Source organism: Pygocentrus nattereri, chromosome 20 (assembly GCF_015220715.1).
Source record: "Pygocentrus nattereri isolate fPygNat1 chromosome 20, fPygNat1.pri, whole genome shotgun sequence".
In the NCBI taxonomy this organism is placed as follows: Eukaryota; Metazoa; Chordata; class Actinopteri; order Characiformes; family Serrasalmidae; genus Pygocentrus; species Pygocentrus nattereri.
In genome coordinates, this window is record NC_051230.1 from 12,899,213 (window position 1) to 12,922,930 (window position 23,718).

General features: G+C 40.2%; 1 protein-coding gene across 2 annotated transcripts in view; it reads right to left on the reverse strand.

Annotated features, from left to right (window-relative positions):
* Positions 1-1,429: 1,429 nt before the first annotated feature.
* The window catches only part of fam172a (family with sequence similarity 172 member A), a 234,570-nt gene continuing 212,281 nt past the window's right edge, over positions 1,430-23,718 (reverse strand). For both annotated transcript variants that reach the window (XM_017691133.2, XM_017691134.2), the window contains exon 11: positions 1,430-3,555. In XM_017691133.2, the coding sequence (XP_017546622.1) occupies positions 3,392-3,555 (164 nt within the window). In that variant the 3' untranslated portion in view covers positions 1,430-3,391. The remainder of the gene's footprint in view (positions 3,556-23,718) is intronic.

The following is a 23,718-nucleotide window of genomic DNA, read 5'->3' on the forward strand; positions in this document are numbered from 1 at the left end:
TATGCTCTTCTACTTGAGTCCTTTAGCCAGCCGGAGACAGATTAAGGCCAGAGCACACTGCCCAAACACAAACAGAAATGCTGATGTACCATAAACCATTGGTGTACTATTTGGTTTATGTACCATAAACATTAGGATATTGGTGTTTGAATGCAGAATGCTTGGTCAGTGTGCTGTGGCCTTTCCACTGTTTTTAAATAGACACTTCTATTCATTGTCATGATATAATTAACTTTATAAGCATTTCATGTCACAACTGAGCAGCTGCACCTCTCCTGTAGGTTTGATATGTGGAAAGATTAAGGCCAAAATAAGATCTATACACTGTTGGTAGCCCCCAACAACTTAAGTTCAACAGAGTCTGATGAACAGTTACTCCAAACTGTCACCCTAAGTGGTAAAATTATATATCGCTGTCCAAAAAAAAACATGCATCTCCAAAATACCAACCTTACAGGAGAGGGTGGAAACATTCCCAACTTTTAATTAAGTTAATGTAAAGAAGTTTTATTCCAAGTGAAGTTGGAGCATTTCCATTGGTTCAATCATCATGAAATTCGCACACAAACTAAAGGACACCTATTGTGTGCAAATAATGTAGAAAGATCTTTTTCTTTGGACAGTGACCATATGCATCTCCTTTTCAGAAGCTTCTATGCAAAATATGAAACATATTTCACATTAAAAGATGCAGACAAGAGCTAAGGTGAAAGCACTTTAATTAGTGCCAGCCACAGCCAAAGGCAGCAGTTCATTGAAACTAACTGTAGCGCCGTGTTCCATCCTCTGCGTGTTTAGGAGAAACGTGCTGCTTTAGGCTCCATCTGATCTGCTGCTGCTTTGACTGACACTTCTTGTGTTTAACACTGGCCTCATTGTGCGTGCGGGCCTCTCCTCTCCTCTTTCTCGGCGGAGCTGCGGCGCTGTTACGTGAGCTGAGCAGGTGAGGATGGCGGCTCACCTTCCCTGGGAACAGGGCAGCCAGGCGGCCTTATCGCAGCACTGACCTCTGACCCCACAACTCCTCACGCTGAAAGCGATGCCTTCACAAGCACTGGATTGTAAATAGTGTGAGTCAGAGTGAGACTGGAGGATGAAGACCTGAAATAAAGCTGATTTGCACAATGTTAAAAGTAAAGCAGGGGACAAAAAAAGCACTTAAAAAAATAAATAAAGGTGCCAAAAAGGGATTCTGGAGTGATGGTTTAGAAGAACTATTTGAGATTCTCTAGAGAACCTTTCATTAGATGGCTCTTTGAAGAATAATTGTTATGTATGAACTTTGAAAGAAAGTTTAATTAATTTATTTAATAAAAGTCAAACACAATGTAAAAGTTTTTTTTTTCCCTAGAACTGCATGTCCAAGCCAAGAACTGAGTGTAGACCAAGCTTAAAAGAAAAAGAAAAAAAAAACAATGGTCTAATGCCATAAGCTTAAAAAAGTATTTATTTCATAACAGCCATGTTTCTTGCAGATTATTGTGAAAAAAAAGAAATAAATCAGGTGGGACAAATATTCAAAAGTTGAAAGCCCAACAGACTGAAAACAACTGTGTCAAAGGCTGACAATCGTCTAACAGTTCAGAATGACTTGCATTACATTTAAAGACAGAAATAACAACAGTGCAAGAGCAGAAAACAAATAACATCATAAAAGATGAATAAATCATTTACCAATAAATCCTATACCCATTCAAAGTGATTCTGACTTCTCAATATAAATGTAGAAATCATTTGATTAAAAAATAGCAATTGTTAAAATGATTCATAATTTACATATCAAATGTAGGCCTGCATTTTGATTTGGTTTAAGGCTGCACTTCTCACACCCATATGGCTTAGTAGTCTATGCTAAAAAAAAAAAAAAAAAAAAAAACTGAACCAAAACAGAGAAGATGAACTTAATTTGTCTTGTTTATTCCTACGGCAACACTATTCAAATTCCAAGGTTTTCGCTTCCCCAATTGAGCTGTATTAAGCAACATCTTGCAATTAAAGTTAAATAAATTGTGCATATTTTTAGGTCTGCTAGGCTATTAAGACTTTAAACTTCAAGTCTGTGGTGAAAACAGTTCCAAGCAAAAAAGCCTAAAAGCATCTGATGGTCCTGAATATGGATATATTTAGCGCACCTCTCAAATATCCTCACATCACTCGTTTATTTTGGTTAAAACTACATGTAAAATATGCAAATCGTGCTTGCAAATATTGAAATAGCCTTCAAATATCTAGAATTTGTCACAGAGTATGGGAAGATTATATTTTGAGTTATGTGCTGATGCGTTTTAGCGACGTATCTCTAAGCCTTGACTAATTCCACATTGTCCTAAAGACAAAGTCTTTTGTTTATGCCAAGAAAGTGACATAACATGAGCTTTAGGGAGAGCAGAGGATGTTAAAGATGTGAGATTTAACAGGCGTGAGCGCTGTAAAAAAGGGAGGATACATTGTGCAAACATTTAAAGGAATCCTTTTATGCTTTGAATATTAACCCTCCAAATCCTGACACGCAGGAAGGACACGACTGATATTCCGACATTGCTGAATCGACTTATCTTCTCTGTTCAAAGGCGATATCCCTGAAACTCACTCTTGGTATGTGGCTTTAAGTGATTTAAAAGCAGGAAAGACTTCTGTAAATCTATAGTACGATGTCTTCCGTGGTTTTCGTGACATCCTTCCAGATGCGCTGTTCAAATTGGAATTCCAGGGATGCTAATACGATTATAAATCAACTACCCAAATTATTACTTGCTGTGAGGAAAGATCTGTGTCAAATATGTACTTTCATGAGCAAAATCATTGAGTATTGCGAGTTCTCTTAGGGTCATGGCGTTGAACAAATCCGAGAATTGGCCACCAGTCTGGAATTTGAAGTATGAAAACGGCCAAAGCGCAGCAGCACTTCAAATACATATTTAACCCAGGTCAAGGCAAGAGCGTGAAAAAAGCTGAAAAGGAAAAGGCAGAGCTCCTTGAGGGCTGAAAGTGGGCTCTAGGACCTGGGGGACAATAGTATGTGTACGAGCGTGTATGTGTTTCCCAGGCATTAGCTCAGTTCAGAGCCATGTCAGGACAATTAGAGGTGCACCGCGAGGCGCAGTGCGGAGCCGCCTGTCATCCTTAATCTGGCCACCGATGGGCCGCCACCAAATCCACATAGCAGCCCAGGGGAGGCACAAGCAGTGAAGCCATATTGCTTTGACAGCTGCGCTCATCTAGAAGTAATGCAAAACGCTATTCTGATGTATACATGCCGACCCTGCACTCCAAAACATAAGTGTTGGAAGGAGGGCCTGGAGGAGGGTTATTTTTCATTAAGAGCAGGAGAGGAAACTGATAGAGGGCGGAGGAAGAAGGTTCTGGATGTTCTTGAACATCCCTAAATGTTCTACAAATCTTCATGCTTGGCTCGATTGGAGCCGCGTGTGGTTACTGTGGTGGAGGGCTCTTCCTCAGCCACATCGTCTTCCATCTGCTGCTCCAGGTGCTTGTCGAAGAACTTGAAGATGGAGTGGAAGCTTTTCCATGAAGTTAGCTCATGCCTCTCAGTGCCTGTAAATGTGTATATAGAGAAAAAGGACACATTTAATGTATAAACATAGTATAGATGCTAAGCAGACACTGAGCAAAAGAGAAAACAAAGTTGCATATGTTAGAGGTGAACTAAAGGGCATGGCAATGTCTAAGCAACAATAAACACCATGGAGAAAGTACCACTGTAACCTTTCGGATGAAATGAATTTTTGTTGGGAGGATGGTTGAGATGCAATCATCCTTGCATTGTGTCAAAAAAGCTATGGAACCATGGGATAGAATCTGAATACATGCAGGTGAAACAGATTTATCAGATTTTGGTGCCAAGCTCTGGAGTACCACACACGAACTCACGCCATATCGTGTTCCGTATATTCCCTTACTGGCTTTTTCATTTATTGAGACGTATGCAAAGTGATGAACAATGGAAGCACTGACCACCACCGGTGGAAGATTGAGTGTTCTCTCTGGTGACTAAAGCCCAGCTATCAGTTCATCCGCGGAAAGGCTCGGTTTCTGCCTCTCGCAGCAGGTTAAAGAATTCCCATGTTCGGGTCACTGGGCTCCGGAGGAGTGACATGTACACCTGAAGTCCCCATCGTACCTTTTCAAAGTCCTCATCGAACCTTTTCGAAGTCCTTAAGGCACCTCTCCACAGCGAGAGCAACAGCGACCTCAGCACTTAAATGCTGTAATTTGTCATTTTATTGTGTTATCTGTCAGCACATTATCTTCTCTGCAAGCACTCTCCATGTACTGTATTCGAACGGCACTTGTCCGCACCGGGTTATTGAGTACAGTTAAAAATTTTACACCACCACTGATTTCTCACATTGCAATACTGGCTTTGTCTGCAAGCACTCTCTGTGTGGTACAAAGAGGATTGGCTCAATATATCTTTTTGTTGTTCTTTTCTTTTTCCTCTGCATTGCGACTAGCTTGCAAGGGCCTGCCCGCAGGGATACAATTAAAAAGCACCTTTAAGGCCCATGCCAAAAGAGCTCTCAAATGGCCACCATGCTGACCTCCATGTTTATTAGACTGACCTTTGTCTGGCCAGTATTGATGAAGATAGCTATGTTGAGATGGCTAAGGTGCGCGTGTGTGAGTGTGCATCAATGGGTTTTTCGAGCTTGGCGAGTGATCAGCGCCTCAGGTCAAGTTTACCAAGCTGGCAATCAGCGAGTCAATAACTCCTGCCCAAACAATCTCTTTACCTGTGTAGGTCCTGGCACAACACAGCACTGGAGAAGAAGACATCGCCTCCATGGCTCTTATTTATAATTTATATCCAATTTAAAGCACACAGCCTCCAATTGTTCTCCCTTTTCCTCCAACTAGCTCTTTACCCCCCCCCCCCCCACTTTCTTCTTTAGGAGTGATCAATGGCTGAGGCTTATTTTTTGTTACCTTGAACCAGCGGTGAACTCCAGAGCGGCGAAAGTCTCTCGCCCTGATGCTGGCTACAGGGTCAGCAACAGTGCGTCTCCAAGCAGATATGCAAATGGTGCAGGGCCCTGCGGCGACCCCTGTAGGAGCTCCGCCCCTGCCGGCCACATCAACCTCTGATGAGCGCTCGCCAGCACGCTTTACTAATAGGCTTTTATTACACCACCACGCCATCTACTAATTGCCAAGATGTGTCGAATGTAATCAATAGTGTATGTGTGGGTTACACTTGATCATAGAGTGAGAACGGAGAAGGACAGTCGTGTGCAGTCAGGCCTCAAATTCAATTAATGCCCTTAAGATGTGCCCACGGATTACATGTCTTTTCTCTGTGCAAAGACTGGTCTGCCTCTTAAAGAGGAAGAAATGACTGTCACTCCTTCTCTTACTCTGTCTCTCTCTCTTTTTCAGGGATTCTGTTTTCCAGGAGGGATTTTTCATAAGCTGTTGGCTGTCAGAGGGATAGAGCTGATAAATTTCAGTCTCATAAAAGTAGTATTAATGTCAAATTAAAAAATCATTACGACATTACTGGGAGGGTTATTAAACTATCAGTAAAGCTCATCTATACAATCAGTAAAATGGAAAAAGTCAAATTAAACATTTTATCTAATTACTAAGGTTATGCTCTGTTTGTTAATTTAATAAAGTGTGCTGTATTTACACAGTTTTATTAATGTTTAGAATTTGCAGCACTTGCATGTTAATTCTATTTTTGCAGCCAGGACTAAATAATATGTTTTACTAAAGGCTTATAAAGACATGGCTGAATAATTACTGCTAAGTGATGTGCACCAAGTTTGGTACCAGAGCAGCTTATTTCCTTGTTCATATCATTTGATTGAATTGTAGGGAAAATACAAAATTAGGTAAAAATGCAAATGTTATAAAATATACTTTCTATCTTACCCTTTACCTGTAGCTAAAGTATTACATCAATATCTGTAATGCATATGAAAATATATATTCTACATACAACATGCTGTATTAAAATGAATCAAAATAACATTTTTGTCATTTTTTTCCCCAATTGGCCATCAAACTTTCTATTCAATATTTTTTACAGAAAAGTTTCAAGTTAAAGTTTCAAATATCCATTTTTTGGATTATATTGCATTGAAGCTTTGTCAAATATTTTGATTAAATGAAATATTAAATGAAAGAAATATTTCATGTAGTTACATTGAGATGCTGAGTTCTCTCATTAAGTATAGCTTCTATAACTTCCAGATAAATTATACATATAAAGAGAACTGCTTTTTCTGTCGAGTGTCAAAATGAAAATTCTCTGTGTGCTCTCTAATAGAACAGAACAGATAGAACCACTATGTTTGTAACGTTCATTGTGTGCTCTATAATTCACTATTTTAGGATTATTCTTTCGGACACAAGGAGATCTAATTTATAGAGCATTCTGATGCTTAATGCCCTACTGGATTTCAGGATAACTGACTAGCTCTTTGATCCCTTTGGGACAAACCATCTTTTTAAAAACACACATACACAAAGTTATAACCCCATAAACCCACTAAGTCACAAACAGTAATCCTGGCTGCCTGTGAAAGCATCAAAGAACAAGCATGGAGTGAATCAGCAATCGCCGCACCGCTGCAAGTATTACTCCAAGCCAGAGAGGTAAAAAAAAAAAAATCAAAGTGTGCTGATTGTAATTAGCCTCCAACTCTAGCATGCCATTCAAACCTGTCTCTTAATTGATTGAACACGACTGGCATATTTCATTTAATTTTCAAAATTGTTTGCTTTTATTAGGGGGGGATTTTGATATGTCCTAATTACACTGTTGTGGGAACATAATGGTATCTTAGATTCCGGTAATTATGAAATAAATATATAAATAAATGCAAATAAATAAATAAATCAAGTGTCTTGGGTTTTTCAATTTATGTTTAGCATCACAATGAATGTTCATTTGTATGTTGTTATCAGCAAATCACACAAATCTAGAAACTATAAATCTCACATTAATCTGAATGAAAATAAAGTCTAGATAAAAAAAACACTGTAATTATAATATATGCCATTACATTTATAAATGTATAACCCATAACATAACATAAAAATAGCTGAATAAAACGAGCAGTTACATTGTCAGTGAAGGGAAACTAGTGCTAGCCAGACATTCTAACTTGTTTGCTATGTGTATCCCTGTTGGCATCCAAGTTGTATTTCCAACCTGGTCACTCCATGATTTTGTTTGTTTGATGGTGGTTTGGCACTCTCACTGTGCATGCCTGACCAAGGGAAAGGAGATCTGAGTGTGTTCAGCTGGGGACCTACGAGACCAGTCAAGGTGCCAATGTTCTTATGCACTGCAATAACACATCTCTCAGTAACGGGGAATGTAAAGCCATAAGCCATAATTCATAAGATGGCTAATCAAATCTATATCTACTCATATAAGCTCCCTGCAAAAGCCCTCCTCCCTTTGAAAAACATGCAGCATCACACTTCATGCCCAATGCCAGAAGCACACTTTACAGTTATTATTGTTGTGGCAAAAGCATGCCTTGTTTGTACTGGGTGTAATTAAATTAATGTATTAAAAAAAACATGCACTCACACTTGCAGATACAAAGGGGGAAAACCCATAAATGCACGCACCTACAATTTCATCAAAAAGTCACACCGCTCTAATGCAATTCGCTGTCAACACTTGCCCATGTAAGGGATGGTGTCTGCTGATGTTTTCCCCCCTCTCTGCCTCTTTTAATTACTTTACTTATTATTGTCGTTGGAGCAAACAGAGGCAGAACTCATTACACAACCATAAATGAGAAAAGCTGAACGAGTGGCTTTAGGGCCTGCTGAGAGGACTTGCAATTCACTTTACTAAGAGAGAGAAAATGTGTGAGAGAGAGAGACACATATTGAAGTTATCACTACTCTCTTCTCACATTATTTAAATTGTTGAGTTTTGAACTGAGCAGGGATTGAATGTGTGGTCCACTGAATGTTCCCACATAGTGTCCCTGAACTGGCCATTACTGGCAACCACACAAGTTTTTTCTTCCTTTCATTTGCGAGAAGTTTCTTGTAATAAAGAAGGCCACTTTATAGAGCTGGAATGGAGTTTTTACAAGACAACCATAGAGCACCAACCAGCACACTCTGTCCAATATGACGTTCTGGATTGCTTTAGACAAAATTATACCCCATGCTTTACTGATGGTTTATTTAGTTGCATCATAGCAAGTCTTCAAGAAAGAGACTGGATGGTCTGGTGCCAAGCAACAACTAGACATTAACATTAGCCCTTAGGAAGTAAGCCTGTTAGGTCTGCCCAAAATGTGGTCTATCGGTCAAAGTTGGCCCGGTAGAATGTTTGATTTGGCCTGTCAGAAAGTTACCATAATCCCACCGCCCTACCCAAGGAGAAAACAGATTTTTATTCTATTACAACTAAAGTCTTACCTTCATTTTAAACTGTAATTTTAAGCAGTAACAAAACATAGTGTAATGTTATAAAATACCTTTTATTAAAACTTGATTTGAAACCTACCTATGTACCTTTATTTGCATATTTATTTTATCTTTGGCCCTCAACAAAAAATTTAGGAATCCTTGGTCTATGTCGACTCTGTGGGTGTTAAATGGCATGGTACAGTAACATACAACAGTTTGAGTTTTCGGTTTGGGGGAAACAAAATTAAACATACACTTTTCTGCAAAACCTTCTACTTTTTTGCTATGTTTAACATATAATTTGATCAGGGGTGCTCATACCTTTGCACAGACCTATTTAACCCCTTACTACACTTATTCAATCCCTTATCCAGTTACATACCCCACTCCACATATCCACACGAAGAACAAGCCCAAAAAAAAAAAAAAAATAACAGAACCGCATCCCTGACGATGCAGCAAAATTACTGAAGATTTCAAGGCTAATTTGAGGTCTAATTTGTTGGCAAGTCAAACAGCCTCGGTCCACATTAGCATGATTAAGTTAGCTCTGTTCAAATGACTGCATATCTCAGAGATAACTTGGGGAGGAGCGGGAATAAAAGCAAACGAGAGTGACGGGGAAGCCCGGAGAGCAAACAGCTCCTAAGCTCCTCTGGCTAATCATCATCATGCTAACATATTCATGAAGTAGACAAGGCAGACTGACGCTAGCGCTAGCTTTCTCACAGCACAATTGATGATTAGACAGCTAGTCCGCTGAGATTCAGGTGAGACACAAGACATAGAGAGCGCTTTGGTGGCTGAGAGGCTAATACACACCTTCACATGGGTGTGCACAACACACACACACATGCACACACGTCCATCCACTGAGAGCAAGCTGGCAACAATTAAAAAGCCCAGCTGCTTGTCTAGCACTAGCAGCTCTTTAGGACATGACTGTCACTCCCTGAAGCTATCAGGTAAACAGAAAGGGATGAATCTTTGAATGAAAGAAGGAAGAATCACATGGTAACAAATGAACTGAGGCTTAACGTCAGTCTCTGTGTACAATGCGACTCAGACATAGGCCTATGAGAAAGCTAATTCACACAAGCTTAGCCTAGCATAATAGGACGTGACAGGAGCGCACAATGACATGCAGCGGATCAATTGAAAAAATTGCACATGCAGTGGCAGATCTTATTTTAGGACGCTGTCACCGCAGACAAAAGCATAAAAGCCTCCACAAAATTTCCGATTTTATTTACCGCTAAGTGTTTACTGACGAAGTAACGTCATACTTAGCACTTGTTTATATAGCACTCATCATGCATTGTGCTTAAAAAGCTGTAACAGCACATGGTATCCTATACTACTCTTTGATCACCACACCATAGCGGTCTAGGCATACAGTATAACAACTAATATTACGTACACTGAAGGCTATAGAAGGAAGCAGACATTGTCTGGCTTCTTCAGATAAGCCTATAGATAAACAGATGCAACAAGGCAAAACATCACAGAATACACACCACAGCTTCCTTCACTTGCAGATTTGGCCCACGACGTGCATCTCAAACAGTTTGGCTGAGGTATGATGAGCTGACTCTGAGCTGATGGTGGATGACTTCTAAAACCAACCTACTGTATTGAGAAGCACTCTAAAAACATCCATAGGGAGAGAAGTTCTAAACTATGGCACTTAATTACTACAGAGCACTCCTTGTACTAAGTGAAGAAACACATAGCATTTCAAAAGAAGTGCCCTGCATCTTCTATGAATACATCAAGGCTCAGCTTACAGTGAAAGTCCTTGTGCTTCGTGTAGGGCAGTGCAAACCCCATAAAATCATAGACCTTGATAACTCACAGACAATGTGGTGTGAGTGTGAGAGTGCAGAGGCACAAGACGAATCAATAGTCGCTCAATACATAAATAAGGGCATGGGGCTGAGTGTGTTTACAAAGGGAGCAGCAGGAGTCAAGAACAGGAGCGAGCTCTCTAGTCTTTGAGCCATGGCACATGTGTCATCCATATTGACAGTGTGTAAACTAGAGCGAGGAGGATCAGTCTTTGGCTTGGCCGAGATGTGTGTCCACAAGTCTCACAGGAACACAGAGCGAGGCTCAGAGCAGGGAGGAAAAAAAAAAACCTGCACACTGGGTGAATCAGTTCACAGATTCTATGCATAACTGAGATACAGCACTGTACTTTAAAGTTTGAGTGATTGATGGGTATGTGCAGGGTGATGCAACAAGGTGTAAATCAGAAACCAATGTCAATCACACTACCAACAATAACTCAAGCGAAACGAGCAATTGCCATCCAAAATAATGTACCTTGGAAAAATGGCTTGGAAGACAAATTTTACTGTAATCATAATCCTGCCTAATCACCTTGCTTTCCAGAAGACAGTGTTAATTGCCAAACACTGTAAAGACTGGCTCATTTGATGATACTCATACAGTATGGATAAGGGCTGACCAATATGTTGTCTGTTAACCCTTAAGGCCAAAGCAAAACATGGCTATTTTATCACCTCTTTCACACTAATAATGCTATATCTGAATTCTGTGGTTGTCTGTATTTAATAGCTGAACAACATGATGTAAGAAAACCAAAGACTTTGAGATTTTTACTCCAAAGTTTTGAACAAGAAAACACATGAACAGGAATATAAGTCATGCATAAGTCACACTTTATCATTGCTCTGATTAAACAAAATAATACTAAGTGCTTACTCATCTGAATCGCGTTCTGGCTAAGCCTGTGCAGAGCAAGGAAGGAAGCCTCATGCATACTTAACATCATGACAGAAAACACCTTAGCACATTAAAATTGATAAAACTGATAAAAAACAAAACTGATAAAAAGACTATACTGTTGATAACAAGGATGTGCATGCTGTGTAACTTCCTCTGGCGGCACATTGCTTTCTTTTGGCCTAGTAATGGCTTTTTGATCTGGTTAACTGTAACTGGCTTTTGTAATACTGAAATCAAAGAAATGTGTAATATGCAAATTAGCCTTTTAACCCATCACAATTATTTTTAACTGTTTGCTTGGTCATTTTGACCAATCTTGACCCATCATAGTTCCAGACGAGTGTTTCCATGAGTGTTTTGTTATCCAAAATCATTCTGGTCCAATGTCACTGATTCATCAATGCCTTTTTGATAGACTGCAATATGTAGCGATATACAATCACAATAGTTCACATTTCGTTTGAATTGTCGAAGATCTAGGATGAATCGTGTTCAACATCATCACTATTCACAAACATATGCTTCCACTCAAGCGTAAAATTTTTCACAAACTTCAGCTGTAAAGAGCCCTCCATGATTCTCAGGTGAAGAACGTTCTGTCCACTCCTTGGCCCAAGAGTGTCTGGCAATGGCAATGGTCGTCTAGGTGCACTGTCATTTGCAATTAGGTAGGGGTCAGAATGGCCCCATGTATGGCGAGATGCAGACATGACGGTGTTACCGTTAGCAGCTAATGCATGGGGTTACACTTTACTTGGGCCAGGCAGGCGGGCTGACCTTGCTAGCCTCACATTAGCTCTGCTATCTTGGGGGAGGGTGGTAGTAGAGATAGGCCTGGAGTGGGCAGTGGGTGCGGGGTGGAGCAGAAATAGATCACTTAGGGGAACAAAGTGTAATTAATGGGTGGATGGAGATAAGAGGGCCCTAGCTGCTATCTGGGAATGTGCTAATGGGGTTCACACACACTCAGCACAACCAGGGGACGAACCCTTACAGAGTGTGCTAATGTGTATGCATGGAGACAGGGCATATGTATGTTGATGTGACCTGCGTATGAGAGGAAATACCTGCACTGAGTACATCACGTTTCAATCACAATCACGTTTGCCATTCTTATGTTGCTGGGATGTTTATGGTGTTGATGATATTCACATTATGTGTAGGCTAGAATCTGCATTACCAACACTGAACAACAGAACAAACACAAATAAAACAAACACAAATCTCTGTTTAACAGAGCTTTCTTCTAAAATGATCTTGCCTCCAATCTAAGCAAAAAAAAGCCTGATTCATTCAGTTTTTTACATTCTTGATTAAATAATAACTGCTTAACAAGAGTCAGATTTATAGTTACTCTTTAGTAAGGTGGACAATAAAATATGTTATTGTTATTATGGAAAGTTCTGTCACAATTTTCTGAGTATACTAAGACATCATCAAATGCACTGAACAACTGTATGTAAAAAAGATCTAGACCAACTATAAAGAGCCTGTACACAACAGTGTACAGTAACTGCACACACTGTAACTTTATATGCCAGCCCATTGTCCCATTTTTTTGCCTTATCAATTGTTTGATTTTGACCTCTTGTTTTGTCTTAGATACTTCATATTTGAAAATGCTAAATAAAAAAGTAATATGTTAATAAAAGACGTTTAATTTAAAAAAAAAAGTTGTGTCAGTCTTTTTTTTTTTTTAAATGTGGAGCATTTCTGTTTCACTGGTATACTTTGTCAGGTCAAACTTCATAATCTATAATATTTGGATGCACATAGTGAAAAAGTACTGTGATTCTACTTTTTAGAAACACTGCCCACCCTTACTCTTTAGAAGGGCCAGTAGTGGTTTCTGTGAACTAGCCTGGAGACCCCTGGTCTACACCACGAAGAGGAAAAAAGGAAACAATCAGAAAACCCTATTACAGGCTCTTCTCTTCTTCACTGTACACCCTCAACCACATCACCAGATACACACGTTCACATACATTCTACCCTCACATCAAACCCATGAGTGATGTTATTACACTTGGCTCTGTGGCAGGGCTTCAAATGAAAGGGACGTTGTTGTTTACTCAGCAGTGGGCCAGAGGAAGCGCGGCGGTCAGCTGGAGGTCAGGCCGCGGTGACGGAGAGGACACTAATTGACAGGAACTTCCGAAATACCTCCTGTCTGCGTGGCTCCCTGCGTCAGGGTCCCGGCCAGGAGACGGCTGGGGAGCCTCAATGACGGGGCCTGGCCCCTCTGTACTGGGAGGTTGTTTAAGTTGGATTTCCCCTGTTTGTTTCAGGACAGACAGTGGAAGGAGGACACAAGGGCAAAGGTACGGGATTCCCCCAGCCCACAGGCAATGAGGAATTGGTGGGGCGAGGCAAACATCAACGCTGATAAGACAGAATTGTTCATTTGGGTTTGTGATAACAAATTAGGCTTTAAATCATACAGGCTTGACAGTTCAGGAAAGATTTTACTGATTGAAAACAACTACAATGCAACGATAGCAACTATAATAGTTGTATAATATAATAACATCTTTCTGCAAACCATTGGTGGTGGCCATTCTGCTGGCATATTGGGAATATCAGATATTTTTAATTAATCTAATCAAATTCTATATCCTCCCTCCTGAAACTCTGTTATTAGATTAACTAAGACACCGGCTTCTTTCTGTTGGTGAAATATTGCGTTGAGCTGCTAGTGAACAAATAGAACATAGAAACGAGGGGTGAGAACCCCCTATTGTAAAAAATCATATTGCTCCACAAAGATGGACGGACCAAAATAAATTGGGCAGCACTACTGCAACTTTTTTGTTTTCCAGATAATATCAAAAAGCATTTGAACACAACAAAATACCTTAAAAAAGGTTAACTTGCTTGCTCTACTAATATAGTTTACTTCCATACATGCATATCATACCCATTTCCATCAAAATATTATTTTTCATCAACATTATTGCACAGTTCCACTAAGTGACCCCCAAAATGGACAGAAATTATAGTTTATGGATAATGTGAAAAGAGGTTAATTACAAGCAGATTGTTAAAAAAGATAAATGTCTTATTAAGTTATAAATACAAACATTATAAATTATACAAAACAATAAATGCACTTATAACAAGATTTTTTTTCTATACATTGGTTCTGGTTGTTTGTCTATGACCTGCGTTTGAGCCCAAAAAAAGTCCAGCTGTGCTATGATAGCAGCATGGAGCAAAGATGAGCTTGCAATTTGTCAGGAGCTCTTGTGAGAGAGCTGAGAGATAGAGATGGAGAGTGAAGGTGAGAGCAAGTATCTTCAAAGGAGACAAAAGAAAACCCTCTGCAGTCCAAGCCTTCACATTGGCCTTAGACTGTCTGGACAGCATAACTAGAAGGAGTGTTGGTGAGAGAGAAAGAGAAAAAGAAGAAAAGATAGCTCTAAATAGCAAATTGGAAGAAAACAAGCTACCCAAAAGGTCTTACTATCACTCTTCCATCCTGTGCAAAGAAATTCCTCTTCAAGTATAACTGATGGCTTTGTGCACAATATACACAAATACACAATGACAAAAAAGACACCACAGAAAAAGCTGTAAAAAAATACAGCTGAAACTAGTAGTTACAAAAATCTTCCTATCCTGTATCCCTTGTTGGGCGTAAGATGAGACTCTATTCCACTATATGAGTGTGAAGAAGCTAAACAAAAAAAAGAAAGAAAAAAAAACAAAAAACAGAATGATTCATACAGAAAAGCAGCCAAAACTAACGGTTGCAGAAACTAGTGGACAGGTGGCCAGTTTCCGATCAATGCTAGAAACTTAGTCAAACATAATGAGCAAGGGGCGAAAAGTTCACCGCAAACAGCCCACCCAAACAAAGATGAGCAAACAAACAAACAACAAAAGCTGGCATCTGAAAGCGTCTCATTTGAAGCATAAACAAAGCGTAGGAAGAGTTAACCTCCTGATAGGCCACCTCAACCCCCAGCGTTATGCATTTTTCATGCCATGCGAGTCTGAGACAGAATAATTATCTCTCTATCTCTCTGCAGATGAGTAAAGAGGGCTGCAGCCGCTAACCTGTCTCCGCTCTCTATACTCATTTACCTCCACCAGGATGAACAGAGATGCGGGAACGGGAAAGGAGTGTGAACACAAGGAGCAAGGCTAATTTAGTGGAGTGACTTCCACTGCAAGGTCGCCTGTCTTTATGCTTCAGTTCCATGGCCACACTGACCTCAAAAAGAAGCACAATCTATCCTTGCTAGGGGCAAAAATACACACATACACACACACACACAGACACACATACGCACACACCACCTTGACCGATTCCACAGTCCTTTATCTGACAATGTGGCTGACATTCGACACATACACCCACACCCACATCCATGTAGGACACACAGATGTACCAACTCACCGTGACCATGGAGCCAGGTACAATTAATCAAAATTATATCAGAGATCTAGAGCTGAGCTAGGACAAGACTACGAGGATAGTATGTGTGTGAGTGAGGGGGTCAAAAGACTCTCTCAATCCTGCTCTATTGACTGCAGAGGTGAGAGCCAGTGAGGGGAGCGGCAAATAGAATAAAATGATCGATACATTCTCACCTGTCAGGAGGGAGGAGAGCGCTTAAAGAAGAGCAAACTTTCACCCCGCAGCATATCATATTGATCAAACGATGTAAAGCCAAGAGCTTTCACTGCTACCGACCTATATGAAACATGACTCAAAGATAACATTGTCTGAAGAGATCAAAACGGGTGCAAAGGTGTCTCTGATAGTGAGCGAGCGAGCGAGTGAGTGTGTAAGGGTGCATGTGAAAGACTTAAGACATAAAATTAAAGAGGTTCACTGTTTTATGTTCAATATGAAAAAATAAAACAAGACAAACATGATTTATCAACAGCCAGCATCACACAAATGTCAAGAAACCATCAGATATTCATTCAATTTGAAATGGCAGTTCAGTTCAGTATTATAAGTTCTCACAATCCAAACAATCCAATTATCTACTATCCCCAGAAATATCTCTTGAAAAAAGCACACCTTGTACTTTATGGCTGCTTTGACAAGAAATGAAATGAATATAGGGTGGTCTCTGACTTTTGCACAGTACTGTACAGGCTTTCACCAAAAGTAAACACAGCTGGGCAATGGCAGCTTCTATTAAGAAGATGAGTTCCACACAGGTGCACACGGGAAACATTTCTGTATCCAGTGTCACTACATCAGACAATTTAAGCAGCACTATATTTGAAAAACTCTGCACGAACCAAATCAGTTTATTTTTTACAGACTTAACAGGCAATAAAAAAAATCTGTTAAATATACATCCAAGTTTGCATGGCTTAGTAAGCAGAATGAATTGTTCTGGAAACCTTTTCATGCCACATTTGATAAACATGGCATGGCAAGTAAGGCTGTCACTATCGATTGTCTTAGTAATCGAATCATCTACTGGTTGTGTTGGCAATTAATCCTAGTCCAATTTGTCCAAAAATGGACTGAACTGAACAAAATATAGTCACTGGAAAAATATAAACTAGGCCTTTGGGAATTTTTTGGAATTACTTGTCACAATATTTGCTGTAAGTATTTTGCACAAGAACACTTGTAAACATTTATATGTACAGCTGAAACTGCTTTATATACGTTGATGTGTGTGTGTGTATTTATATGTGATTTCCTTTTTTTAACTGGGTTTAACTGTAGAATCGTGACAGTCCTAATGACAAGAACATGAGATTCCTCCTCTGTCTCTGTATGAGTGGCCAAACTGAAATGAACAATACAACTTTTATCAAGAAACATGAGAGAGAGAGTGAGAGAGGGTAACATGTGGGTAGGTGCAGAAAGATACCTCCCATCATAATTTCACTGCGTAAAAGTCCCTCTGCTCTGTTTACTGTGCGTAATTTATGCCTGAGAGTTCAAACACGGCTTTATCTGCACTCAGCTGCTAAGTGATACAATTTCATGTTTTATGGGTGCCGGTGCCCCCTCTCCACGCAAAAAGCGACTACTGCAATCCAGCAAGCGCTGTGGACTCACTTTCAACTAAAACCCCCCTCACACTAACACAACATCCCCCCACGTCTCTACCCAAGGCTTAAGTGCCTCGTTAATCCCTCCCTCTCCTCAATAGCACCTACAGCCATCAATCCTTCTCCAAAACGGCCCAATCGGCTCAAGTTTTATTACTGCGCGCCTTTGGTTATTGGGCTGCTGGCGCGGTTTAAATCCTTGTTACTCTCCACGTCATAACTGACGCATTGACCTCTGGAGCCCCAGCAACTCCAAACCTGGTCCCTCGTCTTGGATTGATGTTCTAAAATGTTATGATGGCGCTTTTGCCACAGCACCGGTTTATAGATGATATATTCCCTCACGTGGTTCTACAAGCTGAGGCTTTAGTAACTTGCCTAAGGGCAAAAACTATACAGGTTTGCGAACATTCTGGAGAAAACTTGGCCAACGAAGACACTACATTATGAAATGCTGTGTTTTTTGTTAGAGAAATCTTTATTTATTACTACAGAGATAAGATTACATTTTCCTATGTTCATGTGACATTTTCAGTCATTTATGCAGAAGGCCAGACTCACCCATGTTCTGCCCACAAATGCATTCTTTCATAGCTACTGCTTCTAAGAAAAGTGGCAGAATGTCCCATTAAACCAAATGTATTTAGATAAGAGTTTGATACATTTGCTACAAAATTAGCTAAATTTGCTACATTGAGTTTCCAGTTAAAAATCCCATGCTACCAAGCTAAACTATGTTTATGTAGCTAATTGAAACTACACAAGTAGGCTGCATTCATAATAATGCCACCATAAGAAAAACTACACAATCTAGCAATCTATCCTAACAGTGTGACCTTTCACACACATATAAAATAAATGTGATATATGTGAATAAAGCACTTTATTTCCATATTTTCACAAAAGTTGTGTGGGAAAATTTTTTATTATGTTGAATGGTACTTTTGCTAAAATTCTGTAATGCTTGTCCAGTCTTGCAACAGTTGCAACAAAATAATGCTTATGTGGGCAGAGCAAGGACAGATCAATTCCAGGGTTCATAAACTTTTTTCCTACATCTATATGTAATGTTTGAGACTGCCAGATTATAGCCATGAAAAGTTGCCCACATACTCAATGGTTCCTTTTCTTTGCATAGAAAGTGCTACATGGTTTGTTGTTAGAAAAGGGACATGACGTATTGTGATTCAACTCAAGTAACCTTGCCGTTTTGTCCCTGAGCACAGCTACAAGACTAACGGCTTGTAAAGAGGCTGATTAATGAAGTGGTCAAATGTCGTGCCTAAGGGATTTAGAACTAACAAAATATGAAAAGTTTCCCTCTGCTATTTTGATTTGACACTAGTTTATCAAGGCTTCTAAACGCCTTGAAAGAACTCAAGGTTCAGCTCCAATGTCAGATAAATTTGACAGTGTTTTATTACAAATGAGGTGATATTCCTGCTCTGAGGCTTCTCCTGTGTAAGGGTAACCCTGGTAAATTTTGATAAAAGTTCAACCAGTTATGCCAACCGGTGTCATCCAACCTTTCTTCTATCCTCTATCCTCCGATAACCCCACTCATCTATTCCATTCTTTTTCACTTCATGCATTAATTCAATCCGCGCTCTTCCCACAAACTGTTTGCGCTTGCACATATTTCCACAGCTGTCTCGGAGGGGAGCAGTGATTTCTCTCTTCTATCAGCCTTGTCTTGTGTATTTTTTATCTGATGTGAATGCTTTCCTTCTCCCCTGAGCAGAAGTGAGCATGCCCAGAAGACTGAGAAAGGGTTACGATACTACAACCGGGATCTCTCTCTCCTTTTAATCCCCTCCTCTCTCTCCCGCTTGACTCTCTTTTCTTGTTCAAACTGCAGCTCTGCACTGAAGGTGCAAAAAAGCCATGCAAAATTTACCACTTTACATCTTCACTGCTCTGAAAGAATCTGGTTCTGGTGTGGCCAAAGCTTAGCAATACATTTTAATAGAACTCTGAAATGCAAAACGATCTATAACAACTCACATCAATGACTAAAACATAAAGTTAGAATGCCTAAGAATCAGAGGGCACTGTCGAATTAACTCAGTAGAAAAAGGCAGTTCATAATTTTCTGCTCTCTTACGTAAGCTATAACAATCAATGGAACGACATCATGGCACAATTAGTGAATAACCCTTTCAAACATCCATCAGGATGAAATAGCTCCAAAAAATGTGCTTCACATAATGGCTTTGAGTACTTTTACCTATTGTCTCCTTCTATTATTACCACTGTCCAATGGCAATACAGTGGAGCGTGCAGGATATCACTCTACTTAGTGAAACACTAGGCCAGGTGAGCTTGAGATGATCTTCTGTACTTTTCTTTTTGATTTATAGAGAGCACTTTACCCTCCCTGTCATAACTAAGGGAGAGACGGAGTCATCTAATAGCAGGTGGGAGAAGAATAAAAGCTAAATAAAAGTTTATAAATGTTAGCTTGTAATAGAAAAGTATTGATTTCTTCTGTCTTCTTTATGGAGCTCTGGATTGGGCTTGATGGTAGGAGAAAGCGAGAGTGAATTTTTAGATATAATGGTAGGATGAGGCTTTTATAGGAAAGTGCGTATGTGCTCATGTGTGTACAGAGCTTTTGTATGTAGGATGTGTGAAAGCCTTACAAGAACATTAAAAATGATCCAGTCACTGTTACTCATGCAGAGATATGGGGAAGACAGACATATTCAATAAACAGTCAGTGGATCTAATAATCTTTTATTCATCATCTATCTACCTGATCTGAATTATAAAGATATATAACTATGTAAAGGTCTAAATTTATTTCAACCACTTTGAAAGTTTACCAGTGTCAGTAATTTAAAAGAAATACTACAAGAATCAGTGAATTTAGAGGGCCTACAATACTACTTGTCCAATAAGGTGGGATGTATTTACAGTACTGCATTTATGTCCTCAAAACAGTCATTATTATTATTATTATTTTGCCAACTTAAAAATTCCAGTTATCCTCTGCCTTGTGCTAAAATTTCATGACGAATGAACCAATATAAATGGTCCAAAATTAGTTGCTACATAAACTATTCTTTCCAAGTTAAAAACAAGTTAAAAAGTTGTTACAACGGTGATGATTTATCAATGACCACTGTTTTGCCCTGAATTGCGCTTCATTCAAAAAGCAACCTGAACTGAAAAACTCCTTATAACTTCAGCATGAATGGGTGTGGCTAAACAGCAGTTGGCTGAATAGGTAGCTAAATATGAATGTGTTATTGTTTTTGTAAGCAGACTGTATGCACTGGGAAATGAACAATGCATTTTTAAACTTTAACAATGTTTACAGACTACATCAAACTCCTATTTCAAGTGACATTTGTATACCCATGATAATGGAACCTTTAAAAAAGTATACAACAAAGCAAATCCATATTTTCTGAAAAAGTACAATAAAAGGGTCAATTCTACACGCTGATGAGAGACTATGAGTGAAATGTTCATGACCTTTCCAATGGGCTTTAGTGCACTTGCTAATTACAGATACTTGGCTGTGCAATGCCAATGCTTGTAAAAGTGAGGGAGGGAGAGGGGAGAGAGAGAGAGGGAAAGGCAGGGGGGGTGGGATTAGCTGGGAGAATATAAATCCACTTAATATCTACTCTGTGTCTGTATTTTTTTGCTGTCGCTCCATGAAAGTGAGCAGGCTTACGATAAACCTAATTTAAATGTTTAAATATTGTTTTTGGCTGCCCGATCTGGCCACATCCGTCTGTCATGTTCTCATGCTGACAAATCTCCCACCAACCGTTCCCAAAGAATGACTGAGAGAGAGAGAGAGAGAGAGAGAGAGAGAGAGGGACAGACAGACAGAAACAAAGAGAGATAGTGCAAACAAGAGAGATGAGGCAGAGAAAAGTAAGCAAAGAACATGATTCTAGCGAGAAGTCTGAAATCTGACAGAGCAACATGCAAACAAAAGAATAACCTGACATGTGCAGGTAACCTAATCATACACCCCTGCGCGCAACCATGTGTGTGTCCTCATATGTGGTTCAGCACATGCAAAAGGTGTCTGGGCGTCTGTAGGGTAGCCACAACATGTTGTCTGCCTGAGCCGAAACAGTGGACCCCCCTCCCTACTCTGTTTTCAGCAATGGTGGAACTCTAGCTTGTCTGTGTCCCGAGGCCATGAGCACACAGGTGTTTAATGAGTGCACCTGTGCACTGACGCATGTGGAAGAGCTGTCAAAAGCGGCCCGACCCAAACTGACCCGAGAGCGGCACGACCGCACCTGTGCCATTCAAACCCGGCCCGCCGTCATGGAGCTGGACGGCTCAGGCCGATACAACACGGCCCAGTCGTACAGGGTTCTCTAAAGTACAGTGGTAGAAAAAAAAAAAGGCCAACAAGAGTTGAGAGAAGCAAGGGTATTTCAACAATCTTTGCTATTTAAATATTTGCTTGTTAGGAGAATTTAAATATCACATGAATAAAGTATTTTATACTGTAAGATTTAAAAATCAGAAAAGGGAACAGGAAGTTTAACATTTGATTAATATGTACAGTTAATATAAGGGGTGATCCATAATTGACCACAAGGCTGTTTTCACATGCACCAGCGTGTGAGTGTTTGAAACTGTACCTTTTCATTTTGCTTCAGTTTCACATTGCAATGCACCAAATTACATGTGACTTGTTTGTTGACAGAATCACTCTTTCACTTTTCACATTGCTCACATATATTATCCTTTTTTCTACTGACATACAGTAATCATGGCAATAAGAATACACCTCATCTGATCTCTTCTGATTAAGATTGAATGGTTTGAATTTAATCAATCAGGTCACTAACACCTGGCCAAAAATGCATTCTGCCATCTATGTGTCAAAATCAAACCACTGCTTTGCTATTACTTAACTGCATGTCTACTGATATTAGCAGTAGTTCAAGCTGCTAATCATGAGCATAAAGAGTAAAATGTTGACTAGGTAAAATGGCTGGAATATGTACAGTTCAGATGTGTTGCTAGAAGAATTGAAAGGCATGCTCTGATGCTGATTTCCCCTGTTTGGTTTGGACCATTGTAAAAATGCATTTCCACCAGCAGTAAACTTAACCAGGGATCACTGGAAGCAGACCGAGACCAGTGATTTTGGTAGACCATGGTTCATTTGTTTAGTGCATGCTTGAGTGTTTAAACCTTTCAAAATGGACCGAACTAAAGAAAAAGGGTGATTGGCCTAGTAAGTGTGAAAGCACTCCTGGTAATTTACCTTTGCGCTGTAGGCAAAGGTGAATCATTGTTATGAACGGAAAATTAAATCACGGAACAATTTATACTCATTTATGGGCAACTAGCCCAAGAGGTGGTCCGTACATGACTGTTCAGGTGATTTGTATTTGTTGGTGATAAGCATGTGATTTATTGTACTACTAGATAACAAACAGAATGATAAATAGGGCTCCACTGTACAAATGTTACTTTGCATAACAGAAGCAGTGTGTAATAATACATTTATTTTTATTCCATTTATACATTTTTATTCCAAACTTTACAAGCCTTACCCAAATGCTTTAAAAACACTAAGGTACTAAGAGTTTGGATATCCGTATATATTAATCACTACATTAATCCATAGTGCTTGGGACTGAGGAACGAGGAAAGAGAGAGGGAGAGAGAGAGGAGGGAGAGAAAGAAAGGCTTGAGAGAGAAAGCTAAGTCTTGGGCAGCTTTGCACCAGGCTGCACGGATAGCAGATTTGCTCCACATGCTCGCCTGAGCAATTATCAAAGCCAATCACTGCCACACATGGGAACCTGGAAGCCGTCCTGAGCAGAGTGCAGAAAAGGGGGAAGGCCAGGCAGGAGTCTAATACACATCTGATGCATCTATATTAGGCTATGATAGTTACATGTATGAGTGACTATGACTACAATGACATGACTGCAAAATGTTTGTATTTATAGCTGGGAAAGACCGGCCCTCCTTGTTCATACCTGAGCGTCCACTGCCACCCAGCGCTTCTTTACTGTCCTGGCACCCAACTAAGAGCCCAGCCCAATTTGCCCCAGCCGGCCGGCCTGCTTGCTCCACTGCATTGCCCTCGACCCCGTGAACGCTGGCACAACCCTGCCGGTTGGGGCTAAAAAAAGGCCCCGGTGAGAGGAACAGACACAGAGTCTGCATTACCCAGCTAATCCCATTAAATCAGTGGCTGTGCCAAGAGCCAGGGTCAGCCAGAGTGCCACGTCACTCACCCGCACCTTTGGCACTAGCTGGGACCTGGGACCCAGGGCCTATGAGCTGCAGAAAAGAGGGACCGTCTGACTCCCAGCCAAGGTCAGAGTGCAACGAAAGCTGGGCCACCTCCGTCATGTGCTGAGTCTGGGGTTGGTTGATGGGTAGGGAGGGGCTGTGGGAGTGGGGAGGGGACCGCTGGACTGCAATGCCTGAGATATGATAGAGGCTAGCTAAGCTGTTTGCCCTTACTCTGTGCGAAGGGGATTGGTTTAATGTGTTTACAGTGGATTGCATCAGCACGCCAGC